Raw genomic sequence first — 14875 nt, forward strand, 5'->3', positions numbered from 1 at the left:
TGGGGTCACGCAACAACTTCCATTAATACAATATTCATTTTAATTAATTACTCCTGTTTTATTTATACATCATCATTTTAGATCTCATGTACATTAAGAAATTAAGTAAGTTTACTATTCTCTTTATTTAATATTTTTTTGAAGTCAAATTTTCAATTATGAATTTATTAATTTGGCCAATACTAATAGATATGAATTATTTACTTAGTTTTTCTATGTTTGTGAAATGTATAGTATTTTTCAAGACTAATAACTTAAAAGAAAAATAGAAAGAAAAGTGTATTTTATGCATTGATTTTGTGAAATGATAAATATTAAGGAGCGATAATTTAGGATGCTTTAATGGTGTTTATAGTTTCTAAGTATGATTAAACAACACCAGCTCGAAAAAACTACCTGCTTTAGTAGCCTTTCTAAAACTCTCTACACTACAAACTTTTTAAAATTGCTAAAACCTCTTTCGTCTTCCTTCATCTTCTTCATCATTCTGTCGAACCCAAATATAGTTCGCATTCCCGACTAAACTTTCTCCGGTAATTCTCGCCGGAAATGTGGAATCTCCGGCGCCTCTCATGCTTATTTGTGCTCCTCTCCTGCTTCTCAGTTACTACTCAAGCACTTAACAATGCAACCACTAAATGGCTCACACTACACGGTAACTTCTTTTCGTTGCTTACTTTCCAATTACTTCCTCAAGTTTGGACCTTTTTTTTGTCAACTTTGAGTTAGCTGAACAATTTTCGCAGAGTGTATGAGTTTGGGTTTTTATTTAGGAAATTGTTAACCTCCAGAGTTCGCTTTAGTAATTTAGGTTTTTTCACCAAAAAAAATTGTTAGAGGATACTGATCAGAGTCTTTTGTGTAGAATTTCAAGTCCAATGCTTCTCCAACCTGCCCACAGGGGAATTGAAAAGTTAATTAATCAGTTTGCCTTTTGCATTCTTTGTTATTCCTGTAATCAACATATATAAACATAAACGAAAATAATGGAAGGAAAATATAGTTCCAATCCCACAAAAGAAAATGAATTTTCCTTAAGAGAATTTAATCCCCTCACACTTGCCCAAGGTTTGGATTAATTCCTAATAGAACAGTGTTCTGTGATATTGGCAGTTGAAATTATAAAACTATAGTGAACTCAACAAACGAAGTAAATCACATGATAGTAATTATTGTTTTTCTTTAAAAAAAATTATGCAAAGAAAAAGAGAAGAAATATATGAATTCTGTGTGCTTTTAGGAAGTAGAAGATTTCGTTTTTGAGTATATCAAATGAGGTGAAGCCTCGGATAATTTATAGCCATCAACAGGTATGGAAGTGACTGTTGGGAAGAGAGGTAACTCTTTGTTGAAAAATTAATCCCGCAAATTTTAGTTGATTAACTTATTTCGCGCGAATTAATTTAAGTTAGAAAAGGGAATGAATTAATGAGAAATGAAAAATAATATTTGTCCAAAAATTCACATCATTTGCCGAATTCGAGCGACGACGACAACCTTTACTAGCTAGAAGGATTGTTTCTATTTAGAAGCACAAAAGATCTCCTCTTCATCACCAATGAGGGAGAAATGGGCTCTATTTTTCCTACGACTTATTTTATTCCATTTCCTAATTCACATTACACCTCATCTTTAAGGCTTAACCTTTAAAAAAACCAACATTCTTTACAATATTTCATAGTTAATATAGCACGTGGTGGATTTTCTTGTTTGCAGGACATGCACCATTAGTTATAGCACGTGGTGGATTTTCTGGATTATTGCCTGATTCAAGCTATGATGCATATATTATGGCATTGGAAACTAGCTTGCCCAATGCGATTATTTGGTGTGATGTGCAACTCACTAAAGATGGGGTTGGCATTTGTTTTCCTGACCTCAAGCTCGACAATGCTTCTGACATTGATTTTTACTTCAAAAATAAGAAGAGTAAATACTTAGTGAATGGAGTACCAACACAAGGATGGTTCTCTACAGATTACAATTTCAAAGATCTCGCGCCCGTCACCTGTAAGTCCAAATATGTTCCACATGTATTTCACGTTATAAGTCCAAGATTCTGGAATCAATGTTTAAGAATAGCAATTTTGCTGCAATATCCCTTCCTATGGTTTATGATATAAAGTATAAACAATTATTTGCAGGGACTTTGTCTCATTTACTATCTTTCGTTCTTTCCTTTTCCTGCTCTATATAATAAAGGGTTCTTCCATGTTGGATTTTTTTATTCTTTCTTGAAATGGCATGTTGGATCCATACGTAAATTTATTTGCATGCCACTGGTAGTTTGCAACTCCTTGATGAACTGCAAAAGAAAGAACCCATCGTTTCAGGACCGCACGTGGGCACATCTTCCTAAGTTGACTCCTTTGGTGAAGTGTGAATGGGCATACTTGTACTCGAGAACATTATGCTAGTATTTATAATCCAATTGAAATTAAACCCTTCTCTCCATAAGTAATTTGAAATACACTTTTGATTCTTCACATATGTTTAAATCAAAGACAATCAGTAATGATGTCTAATAACTCGGCTTTTAAGACAAATACCTGCCGTAAAAAAATTAAAATTGGTATGGAAAATTATGTTGGTCATATAATCTAGAGAATCATAGCCTTGTTAGGGATGCTGAACTGATTACTTTGCTTGTAGCAGTTACTTACGGTGACTGAAGTTTCTACTGACTAAATATTACTTTTATTTTTTTTGGACAGTGAAGCAAGGAGTTTATTCACGAACTTCAAGATTTGATGGAACACAGCAAAGCATTCTTACTGTCCAGGATGTGGTAAACCAAGTGAAACCTCCGGGATTATGGTTGAACATCCAGGTACTTATTCAGTTGTGAAAAGTTTCCATTTATAAGGATATAGTTTGTTTGGTTTTAATTTATTTCAGATTCTTTTCATTTAAAGTTATCAATTAATGTGTTATTACAACATATTGTTGTATATCGTTGGATCTTGCTAAATGTTGCCTTGAGTTTGTGTTGGTGCCGCTTTTATTGATCCTTTGTTTTGCAAATCGTTTTTGCAGCATGACAACTTCTTCGGCCAGCATAATTTGAGTATGAGAAGTTATATTATATCCCTGTCCAGGAGTGTTCTGATCAACTATATTTCATCGCCTGAGGTGAATTTCCTCAGAAGTATTCTGTCACGACTCAATTCACGAGTTACAAAACTCGTTTTCCGATTTCTCGGACAGAATGATGTTGAGCCTTCAACAAATCAAACGTATGGTTCTTTATTGAAGAATCTCACATTTATCAAAACCTTTGCCTCTGGAATTCTTGTTCCCAAATCTTATATCTGGCCGGTGGACAACTCTCTCTACTTACAACCATATACGTCACTTGTCTTAGATGCTCATAAAGAAGGTCTTCAGATTTTTGCATCGGAGTTTGCAAATGATGTACCTTTTGCTTACAATTACAGCTATGATCCCACATCTGAGTATTTGTCCTTTGTTGACAATGGCAACTTCTCTGTTGATGGAGTACTGTCTGACTTCCCAGTAACTCCATCAGCGGCAATAGGTAACCACACTATAATTGATGAATAACAGAATCTCTGTGCTCTTATTGTTGCTTTCATAATATTAGTTGCTCATTCTAGTAAATTACTTGACTGTGAATACGATGACTTGTTGAAGATATCTTCAATTTTGGGCAGTCCCAGAATTTCTTGCATTTCTCAACAATTATTTCCTGTTTTCTAAATATCTTATTGTGTCCTTGGTGCAAAGTAAATCTAGGCAACTCCAAAGTTTCTGGAGGATGAAATTGTGCTAGTTTACAAGACCCGAGTAGTGAGTGGAACTGTAATCAGGGTGTGTTGGACTTTGAAAATGCATAGGCTAATCCCTGAAGAACATAAATATAAATGTTTCTACACACATGTGTGATATATAGAGTCAAATTCATAAGAGTGGGTGGCCACTATAAAGTCCAATAACTGGTTTTGAGGTGATATGCTTGTCCTAACCTTAATTTGGGAATAAAAAGGAGACATGAAAGGAAAAGTAAATAGTTTTCTTCGAGATAAATGATCACCGATAGTGATATCAAATAGCGGACTGTTGGACACACTAGATTTATAAATGTGGTGGATAAGGTGAAGGTGATCGCAGTTACCTCGGTAATAGCTTAGATTTGAGTATCTGACAGGACCTTTTTTGCATTTTATATTCATGGATATTTTCAGTTAGTCTTGAAGCTCTGTGCTATTTCTCTTTCTACTGTGATAATCTTCATTATTCTTATACTTCTTGTAATGTTGCAGATTGCTTTACTCATTTGGATAAGAATGATAAACCTCGAGGTAAGCTACTAACAACACTCTCATTTTTGTTAGACCGGTCACCGGTGATTGTTGTTTTGCACACTAGATGGCTTTTATACCCGAAATAGGAAAATGCGAACCATTATCCTGCGAAACTTATGAGCTAGTACTATACTCAAGGTTAAAATGGACTGGAAAAGGTTTGATTTGAGAAATTTTGAGTTTGAGATCAATTCTCTGGTCTAATAAAATGAGATTGGTTTCAAATTACTATTCCAGAGAGACTCTTCTATGAAAGAGTAAGCGAAGAATTTGAGAATTATATTGTGTTGGAGATACCTTAGCTTTTCAAGAGAAAATAACCTTATTGAGTCATGTGAATCCAAGCTAGCACTTCTAAAGCTTTGTGCAACGACGCGACCATGCTCATATCTTGAGTAGGACTAAATTGTTCTTCTGTACAAGACGTTATATCTCACTCTTTCTCCATTTTCCTGTTGGCCTACAGAAAAGCTTCTGATTATCACATCTGAAGGAGCAAGTGGAGACTACCCGGGTTGTACTGATTTGGCATATACAAAAGCTGCTTCGGATGGTGCAGATGTTCTTGACTGTCCTGTTCAAATGACAAAGGATGGAATACCCTTCTGCCTGGGCTCTATTAATTTGATAGATAAGACTACAATTTTTCGATCGCAATTCACCAATATTGCTAGTACTGTCCCAGAACTGAACATAACTAATGGAGTAGTCACCTTTAACCTTACTTGGGATGAGATTAATAGCCTGAAACGTAAGTCCAATCTACTTCCCTTTATATTACCTTACAACTTTTCAAACTAAACATCTACCGCCTTCAAGTTTTCAAGATGCTGAAGATAGTATGTTTAATGACAAAAGTTGTTCACGCATCTTCAAGTTAATGGGTTGAATTCAAACCTTATAACAAGAAATCAGCTTGTGAATTGCCATCTCTTTTGCTTGCATGTGAATAATGTAGATATACATTTTCTGGATACTGGTCAGTTAACTAAGTTAGTGACAAAGACTATTCTTTCCTCTTAAAATTAATAAGGTTAACTTCTAGCTTAGCATAAAATATTAACTAATGTACTTAACATGCTCTAATTTCTTGTAGCGGAAATAACAAACGCATGGTTAGAGTTTAGATTGTACCGAAATCCAAAAGCCAGAAATGAGGGAAACTTTGTTTCATTGGCGGATTTCTTGACATATGCAAAAAATGCCTCAACTGTATCTGGTGTCATGATCAGCATAGAGGTGAGTTTATTTATTGCCGGTTCTGTTGACATTGTTGATACCAACAACATTATGTATCAGCAAATGTTAAGTCCATATTTCATTTAAATGCTAATATCCGTTCTGCAATTATTCAACGTGACTTAAATTTTGACAGTCCATAAAAGGGAATTAATATTCCATGAAAGCAAAGAACATCTTTTGGAATATGGATGCAATGATTTTTAACTTCAGTGGTTGACATGATGGATTTTACCTAGATAGAATAAATCCTTTTTGCTCTTGTGGTTCGTGTTTTGCATGCAATTGGCACTAAGGGGTGGAAAAATAATGCCTTGAGATGGAAAATTCCAAAATGGATCCTTTTCAGTTTTCTATTTTAGATCCTGTTTATGGCTAATAAGCAATAAGGTTGTTCTCGTGAAATATTTGACTGATGTCGAAATAAACGACATTTTTCTCAGTTTGTTTTAAGAAGCAAAATTTTACTGCCAGAAGGAACCAACATAATTCCATAACTATTCATTTTTCATCTGTCGATGTTCTGGAACTTGTGCAGAATGCAGCTTACCTGGCAAATCAGGGATTTGGTGTAACTGATGCTGTTCGTGAAGCCTTAAGGAATGCTGGTTATAATAATCAGACAGCGAAGAAAGTTATGATCCAATCAAAAGACAGTTCAGTTCTGAAAGAATTTAAGAAAAACCGCTATGAACTTGTTTATAGGGTTGCTGATGATATCAGTGATATTGAGAGCTCAACTATATCCGAGATCAAGAGCTTTGCTAGTTCTGTAATTTTAACCAAGAATTCTGTTTTTCCAAGCGAGAGTAAGTTTCTTGTTGGGAAAACAAATGTGATGGAGAAACTGCACTCATCAAATCTCTCAGTATACGTTCAACGCTTTAACAATGAATTTGTGTCTCAAGCATGGGATTTTTTCTCAGATTCATCTGTAGAGATAAACAATTATTTCGTTGGAGCTGGCATTGATGGTGTTATAACAGATTTCCCTCGCACAGCTGCTACATACAGAAGTAAGTAATTCCTATACTTCCATCGCATTAGCTTCTCTTTATTTATCGTTCCCTCATTTTTTTGGTGCATTATCTGAAATTCATGCACATGCATCATGTTAGTACTGAATTAAAAAATTTCCGTCTACCTGTGAAAGTAAGCTGCAATCTGCCATATGGTGCTTTTTCTTGTGTATCAAAGTAAAACTACTACTGATTTGGGCATGTAGTGATTGTATTTGGAAATAGCACTGATTTGGGCAAGTATGGACTTACCCTGTGATTCAATACTGAGATATATTCATGTGCTGGGTTATAGGGAACCGTTGTTTGCGTTACAAAGTCCCACCACTGTATTTTAGCCTTGTTAGTCCTGGAGTTCTCCTACAATTCATGTCTCGTCAATCTTTGCCACCAGCAGAAGCTCCCAGCCCGATACTTACCGAAAGTGATGTGGTTGAGCCACCTCTACCTCCTGTTGCAAAGATAACCCCTACTGCTCGCAATGAGTCTACAGCTAATGCAGCTCCCACCTCTCCAATCGGTCAATCCTCAGTTGTAGCCGGCGTTTTCACATGCTGCCTCACCATTCTTCTTGCTGATCTTGTCATCTTTTGATCTCAGTAAGACCATTTTGTGCAATTGTATCTCCATTTTGCAGTTAAATTTCATTTTTTTTTAAAAATGATTATCCTATATTTCGTTTATTAGGTCAATCAGTTAAATATTAAGAATGTAATTAATCTAAAATTATGTTAATCCTTTGGTAATATGAGTAAAACATGATAGGAACTTTTTGTTACCAAAATATTATAGCAGTGTTAAAAGAGATTGGACTAGCCCTTACCGAGACAATATAAAATACTCTCTCACTGACCCTCCGTTTTTCAACCAGTATGTCGTCTACGTATAATATATGCAATAAAGTTTTTAACGAGTGATTTTCAGCTCCTTTGATGAGAAATGTGAAACAAAAAAGAAAAAAAGAAAGATCTCCCGTTGGGAATGAATATGATACCCGAGTGACTGAGTCCTGGGGGAGAGAGAGAAAGGAGGCATTACTCCCAGAAAACGTGCAACCACCCTTTCCTTCCCGCTTCTTCCTTGAGATTCGATCTCATAGAGTTCAATCGTTGTATCGAGATTTTTAGTTTTGGAACTCCTCGATAAACATCATTTTGCTTGTAGATCTTATATGTAAGGAGTGAATTTTATATACAATACACCCTTCATCTCAAATTAATAGTCACTTATACAGTGTATTAGAAGCAATCCTTCTATCCCATAAAGATAGGAATAAAATTTATGTATATCCTACCTTTTTCATACTTCACTTTATGAAATTACGCTGGACTTGTTATTGTTTTTGCTCAAAAATATTATCCCAAAATGATTATCATTTTAAGAGTAAAGTTGGTTGTTATTTCCATTGTACCCTTAATATTAAGAAAAAAATTCCTGATGCATGGTTTTGACTTTCTTATTACTTTTTCTAGTGATATTTTTTAAATATTTCAGAAAATAGTGACATTATGTATATCAAAGGAATGTTATATTGGCCAATATATATCAAGAAGATTAAGAAACATAAAATAAAAAAAATGAAACTAATTGCAATTGATTTGATGAGAGAAACAACAATAATTAGAGAAAGAAACAATTTTATTGAATCTTAAAATTTACAAATACAGTGGTAAATTAATGAATTAGTAGAAATAAAATTTAAAAACCACTGTTTTACTTTTATTTTCTTTCCTTCCCCTACATTTGCATCCTTTGGTCCATTTCCAAGGCTTTAATTCTTCATGTTTTGGAGTCTCTCTGCAAAAATAGAACATATTAATGTGTTATAAAATCATAACCAACTTACTATTATTAAACGTTAAAATCACATAACATATAGTATGTAAAGAAAACTTGATTCTAAAATAAGAAGATTTCGTCCATCAAACAGAACATATATAGAGTGACCCTTTTAGGTACGTTATATACCTTTGAGCAATTTAGCTGTGCAATCTTCATCGCACTTCATCTCACAATGTGTGTAACCAAATCCTGCATCGGAGCATACTTTTTGACAAATATTGTAACAAACTGTGTATTCAGTTGCAACAGCGTTAAATGCTTTTTTAAATTTTTCTGCGTTACTTTCTCCATCAGCCATGGAGACGTGTACAGATGAAGAAATCATAACGATGCAAACGAGAAACATTGCAACAAGCTTCTTTGATGCCTCCATTTTTAAAAAATATAATAAAAATAGTGCTTGTTGCTTGTGTTTCTTTTTTTTTTTTTGTTGGACGATTTGTTTATGCTATTAATTCTCCTATTTATAGTATTTCATTTTGAGAATACACCTCAAATTAATATGGTGGATATCCAATTTTGTAGGATATTGGGGCACTCTAAGTTTTTTCAGATGGTTTGTTTGTGTTTTTATTATTCATTGTCAAAATAAGATCCGTTGAAAAAGGAAAAGAATATCATTTTTATCTGAGATCATCTTATCAAAGATATCATCGGAATCAGGCTCAACAAACTCTAATTATTACTTAATATTGATTCATTTCAATTGTTTTTAGCTTATCAATTATTTACATCATTCTTCTTTATTATCTCGTAATTACAATTGATTCAATTCACGTGTCTTTTAAATAACACTTACAAATTTAGTTATACTTTTTTAAAGGATAAATAAGTGCAATAATTTTTACTTTTTTTCTTGTGCAACAATAATGCTAGTATTTCTTCCGTCCCAATTTATATGACTTAGTTTGACTTGACACGAAGTTTAAGAAAGAATGACTTTTGAAACTTATGGACTAAAATAAGTTATAGATATTTGTGTGACAAGAAATTATTTTATTAAGGATAAAATTGGCATTTTAAAGTTAAGTTGTTACTCGCTCCGTCCCATATTAGTTGATCATTTTCTTTTTTTACACGCATATTAGAAGGAAAAATTGTATAAAATAGCAAACTATTAATTTAAATTAAATGCTATAACCACAGTTTGATTTAATTGTAACCCGTAGCAAACTGTTGTCATTTCGCCTCTCTCCCTGATTTTTTCGCTCCCCACTCTCGTTTCTCGTTGGGCAGTCTCTCATTGCCTCTCTCACTTTATACAAACACAAATGTATAAAATGTGTTTGTGTTTGTATAAAGCGAGAGAAAATTGTATATATACATATCTTTTCATTCCCCTCTCTCCCCTCTCCCAGATCTCGCTCGCCACTCTCCCATATCTCGCTTGCCACTCTAGCTTTATACAAACACAAATGTATAAATTGTGTTTGTGTTTGTATAAAGTAAGAGAAAATTGTATATACAAATATAAATACATATATTTGCGTCCTATACACTTATGATTATACAAATATAGATCTTCCCCTACCCAGTTTTCTTTTGTCTTTCTCTCTTTCTCGCTTTATACAAACACAGATTATACAATTAATTCTTTTGTAAATGTATACCGAAGCAGATTATACAATTGCTTCTTTTGTATATGTATAGCGAAATATACATATTAATAGTCATAACAAACATAAAGTTTATTATGGAGCACAATTATGCAAACTATAGCTATAACATACAAATATAATTTTTAAGTTTGCTATATGTGAAAGTTGCTCTATAGAAATGATAAATAAGAAGATAATTTTACCAATTTACTCCTTAAAAAACTTGATGAAAATCTTGCTATACAAATAAATGTAAACACTAGTCATTTAAATATGGAGAAGATCCTACAAAGTAATTTTTTATAAAGTCGCTTTGAATTTAAATCTAGTCGTTTAGTTTTAAATATATGTCAAATTAAGTCCTAAATCGTTTTGAAATTAAATTTTATTATTCTAATGAGAACAAATTTTTATGCAATTACTAGTTAATTTGAGTATAGAAAATATAGGGTTTTGTTAATTTTGAGTGTGGAATCTTTTAATCTCTACAAATCAAGTAATTCATCCATTAGAGGTTTGAATTAATTTTTCTTATATATAATTATTTTTTGAATAAATAATTGGTTGATAGGATTAGGTTAGAACTACGAGTGGGTCATCAGTATTTTTTTCCAGTTGGCATTTTTGTGTACCTAAAGTTAGTCAAGGTATTGTCCTACTTGACATTAAAAATAAATAAAAAATTAATAAAGACATCTAATGATAAAAGAAAAAAGCCTTTATAAGGCATAAAACTATAATTAAATGACTTTATAGGAAATCATATAAAGAAGATTCAAAAAAATAACTTTAATGAAATCTTCTCAATACACTATATCGATAACTAACTCTTCTTATTGAGTTTACGATATTTTAATTAACCCTCCATCTTATTATAATGTAAAATAAAAAAAGATGTAACAACATGATGGATCATTGTACAGTGGGGGACATGCCAAAATGGGGGACTCAAATTTGGGTTCTTTGGAATTTGGATATATTGAAAACCTTAAAAAAATCATCAAGAAAAAGGGAATGACAAAAGAAACAATGATGATTCTTAACTACTTGCAATAAAATGACTTGGAAATTAACCCAGTTTTGATCCTTTTAAGTTTGTCAAAAATAATTAAATATTTATCAAATTCAAATAGTTAAGATTGACTTTTTAAAACAAAAAAATTATATTGTATCATAGATAAAAAAAAGCATAAACAGTAAAATATGTACTTTTGAATGTGAGTGCCTTTTACATATCTTTTTATTCAGAGTTTGATAAATATCTGATAAAGGTAAAAATTACGAACTTTGACAAACTTAAAAGATTGAAATTGATCAAGTAATACCAAAGGGACTATTTTGAACCTACTACCAAAGTTAATTTAACTATTTTTGTCATTTTTTTGACACTAATAATCAAGTCCAATTCTAGCTTGTGACCTCCAATGCTTAGCTTTTTCAAATCCATTAGTATAATTATCAAAATCTTCAACAGTTTGATCAATCTCTTGTTGTGTATTCATCACAAAAGGCCCCAATTGTGCTACTGGTTCACCTAATGGTTCACCACCAACCAATATAAACCTTAATGGCTTAGTTGATTTGTTCCACGCCTCGAGCCCATCACCAGAACCACTTAATAAAAGTAGATTATGTGCACCTATTGATGATGATTCTTCATGTGGCCCAAAAATACCTTCACCTTCCAAGACATATACAAATGCATTGTATGATTTTGGTATTGGTTGTTGAAGATGTGATCCTTGCTTTAGAGTGAAATCCAAATACATTGTTGGTGTTCTTGTATATATGGCTGATTTTGCTCCTAGTGATTCCCCTGCTATAATTTTCACCTTGATCCCATCTTTTGTTGCTTCTGCTATGTTTTCACTTGGTATCTCTTGGTATCGCGGTTGTATCCTGTCGTATACAAAGTACATGTTTAGATAGAGACGTAGTCTAGATTTGACTTTTATGAATGACCTAAAGCTATTGGATCTTGAATTTAGTTGATCAAGATCATGTCTTTTGCACTTGTAGACGGATTTAAAATTTATATTTGATGGATTCGAGACGTTCAACATTGAATTTAGTACGCTTTTGAAAAAAACGAGTTTAGAATTTATTCCCTCCGTCTCATTTTATGTGACGTAGTTTGATTCGGCACGGAGTTTAAGAAAGAAAGGAAGACTTTTAAAACTTGTGGTCCAAAATGAATGATAGAAATTTGTATGACTGTAAATCATTTCATTAAAGGCAAAATAGACCTTTTATAGTTAAATTGTTACTTAATATAGAAATATGTCATTGTTTTTGGAACTGACTAAAAAGGAAAGTAAGTTACATAAATTGGGACAAAGGGAGTATTATTTATTGTAATTTCACTAATATTTTACTTGTAGTTATATTTATTCCATATAGATATTAATGTTTCACCTTGTTTGTGTTCCCACTTGTAATCCTTATAAAAAGATGCCCTAGGACACATGTAAGCTTACAAATAATTATTTTTTAGATGATCTGATAAAATAAAAAGGGAAGTATAATATCAATGTATATAAGTTAAAATCCTTTTTAGTTATAAAATAGAAGGAATAATAATGCATACATTTTATGTTTGGAGGAGAGATTAATCCACAATTGTAAACCCTTTTGAGTTCCTTCAGCAGCTGGCATTTCAGAATGAACAATTCCTCTTCCAGCAGTCATCCATTGTAAATCACCAGTTTTAATTGTACCTTTGTGACCTTCAAAATCTTCATGTGTCACAGCTCCCTATTTCGACAAATCGAGAAAGGACAATTTTTTTATCTATTATATCCTCAATTGATTGCTTTGAAAAAAGTAAAATTTTTTGAAAATTTTAAATTTTTAATTCATCTATTTCATAATTAATAGGGGTAAAATGGTAAATGTATTATGTCAATTATTATTTTCTTAATAGATGTGTCGATTAAAAAATGAACAAGTAATTAGGGACAGAGGGAGAATAGTAAACTATTAAAATTGTTCATCTAATGATATTAGAAAAATAGTATTATAAACTCTTCTAGAAGAAAGAAACATGTCATAATTATGTACTTTTTTCGCCATTGCTCCACCACACAAATGCACTATACGTACTAAATGCGTCATTTTTATTATTATTATTTATTTATTTCAAAGAAAATAAGCTACATATCATGTGAATTTGTTTAACTTGATTGAATATTTTTTTTTTAGAAAGAAAGAGTTGAAATTTAATATTTAAATAGGTCAGAAATTTGTGTGATTATAATTTTTTTGAAACGTGTGGGTTTACATACTCCTTTCGTTCAATTTTGTGTATTTATAATTTTTATCAAAAGTAAGTTGAGAAGTTTGAATTAAATTATTTTCAACTTTAGAAAAGATTTTTGTATGAAAAAAAAAACTAAAAAGAATGGAAGATCTAAGTAGTTAATTAAAACAGAGAAAGTAATATATATGAAATAATGAAAAAAATAAGAGACTTCCTTAATTAGTATTGGTATTTATATTATATTCCATAATTAATACTTAGTTGAATTTTTCTTAATTGATCCATATCTGTCACCAGCACTAAACTTTGATATTTTTTTAATTTTTGTAAACAAGTGGTAGCATATTAGTGGTTTTCTTAGAAGTTAGACAATCACATCTTCTCAACAACTGCCTTCCAAAATGTGGACATTAATTAATTAATACAGTAATTCATTAGTTTAGTGTTTGACAATTCACATAAACACTGTATGAACACGACCATAAATGGAAAAAGTTATGATTATGTCTGTATTTAGTTATTTAATTAAAAGAAGAAACACAATTACTCTTATAAAATAATAATAATACCTGCAACATGTATGTGACCGTTTCAAAGCCTGTAAAATTAAGAAACACACAAAGTACAAAAATTAAATAGTATTAGTAAAGAAAAAAAATTAGAATATAAATTATAATACACCATAGGTCAGGTAATCTTTATTTGCTATAACAGTCCTCGGGGATTTATTTTCAAGATTACAAATTTCAATATTTAAAGAAGTTTGTATATGATAGATATCGTTTATTACAGTCATCCAGGATTTATTTTCAAGATTAAAAATTTCAATTTTAAAAGAAGTTTACATATAATTGATATTGTTTGAGTGAGCTGATAATGTATATAGCTTAAAATAGTGGAGAATTAATGATTAGAATGTGACCTCTATGTGGATGATCAGGAAAACCAGCAGGAGCAGAAACTGAGAATTCATCCAAAACAAGAAAAGGATCAAAATATCTCAACTCAAACCTGAAAAAAAAAATATCAAAAAAATAATTAATCCTCTTGGTGATCATCAATGTGCATTGTTTGTAGCAGTGACTGAATCAAAAATTTCAATAAAGAAATTAAACATTTACAGTATACGTAAAGAAAAAAATGACATTATATATAGTATAATTTTTTGACATACCTTCCGATGCTTCGTCTGACAACGGCACCAAATCCTTCATGCTGTGGCCTTGCAAGAAATTTCTTGACGATAGAACGCGGAGGCATTTTTTTTTAATTTCTATGATGATGATGTTTTTGTTTTTATACCATATGGTTTTGTGTGTAAATTAGTGAGCATATTTATAGGGGGTGTTGGTTAGTTGAAAATTGGGAAAGTCAAAATAAAAGATGATTTTATTTATTTTTTCTAAATATGGTTCTCACGTCAGCCTAACGTTTTCATGATGTATTTGCTAATCTACTTTTTAATTCATTCAATTCACATTGCCCCCACCCTTTACCTGTTCTATCATTTATTTTTCTTTTCCCAAACACATCATAATATGTATAATTTAATGACAAGTTAACAACCATTATGTAGTGCAATTTATTTTTTTT

The 14875-nt window shown here is 31.7% G+C and overlaps 3 protein-coding genes across 3 annotated transcripts; 1 reads left to right on the forward strand and 2 right to left on the reverse strand.

Annotated features, from left to right (window-relative positions):
• Positions 1 to 448: 448 nt before the first annotated feature.
• Positions 449 to 7422, forward strand: LOC125814592 (glycerophosphodiester phosphodiesterase GDPDL3-like). The gene is made up of 9 exons (XM_049494056.1): positions 449 to 655; positions 1717 to 2010; positions 2715 to 2830; positions 3037 to 3538; positions 4284 to 4322; positions 4792 to 5076; positions 5422 to 5564; positions 6103 to 6580; positions 6879 to 7422. The coding sequence occupies exons 1-9, from the start codon at positions 550 to 552 to the stop codon at positions 7175 to 7177; spliced, it is 2262 nt and encodes a 753-aa protein (XP_049350013.1). The 5' UTR covers positions 449 to 549; the 3' UTR covers positions 7178 to 7422.
• A 765-nt stretch (positions 7423 to 8187) lies between these two features.
• Positions 8188 to 8849, reverse strand: LOC125814594 (uncharacterized). The gene is made up of 2 exons (XM_049494058.1): positions 8552 to 8849; positions 8188 to 8380 (listed from the first exon to the last, which is right to left on the reverse strand). Exons 1-2 carry the CDS (start codon positions 8796 to 8798, stop codon positions 8355 to 8357), a joined length of 273 nt encoding a protein of 90 aa, XP_049350015.1. The 5' UTR covers positions 8799 to 8849; the 3' UTR covers positions 8188 to 8354.
• Positions 8850 to 11343: 2494 nt separating this feature from the next.
• LOC125814593 (pirin-like protein At1g50590) lies at positions 11344 to 14546 on the reverse strand. Its single transcript, XM_049494057.1, has 5 exons — positions 14457 to 14546; positions 14205 to 14293; positions 13852 to 13880; positions 12611 to 12777; positions 11344 to 11922 (listed from the first exon to the last, which is right to left on the reverse strand). Exons 1-5 carry the CDS (start codon positions 14540 to 14542, stop codon positions 11412 to 11414), a joined length of 882 nt encoding a protein of 293 aa, XP_049350014.1. The 5' UTR covers positions 14543 to 14546; the 3' UTR covers positions 11344 to 11411.
• Between the last annotated feature and the right edge of the window lie 329 nt (positions 14547 to 14875).

This window comes from Solanum verrucosum, unplaced genomic scaffold, assembly GCF_900185275.1.
Source record: "Solanum verrucosum unplaced genomic scaffold, falcon-dt-bn FXZP01000268.1, whole genome shotgun sequence".
NCBI classification, from domain to species: Eukaryota; Viridiplantae; Streptophyta; class Magnoliopsida; order Solanales; family Solanaceae; genus Solanum; species Solanum verrucosum.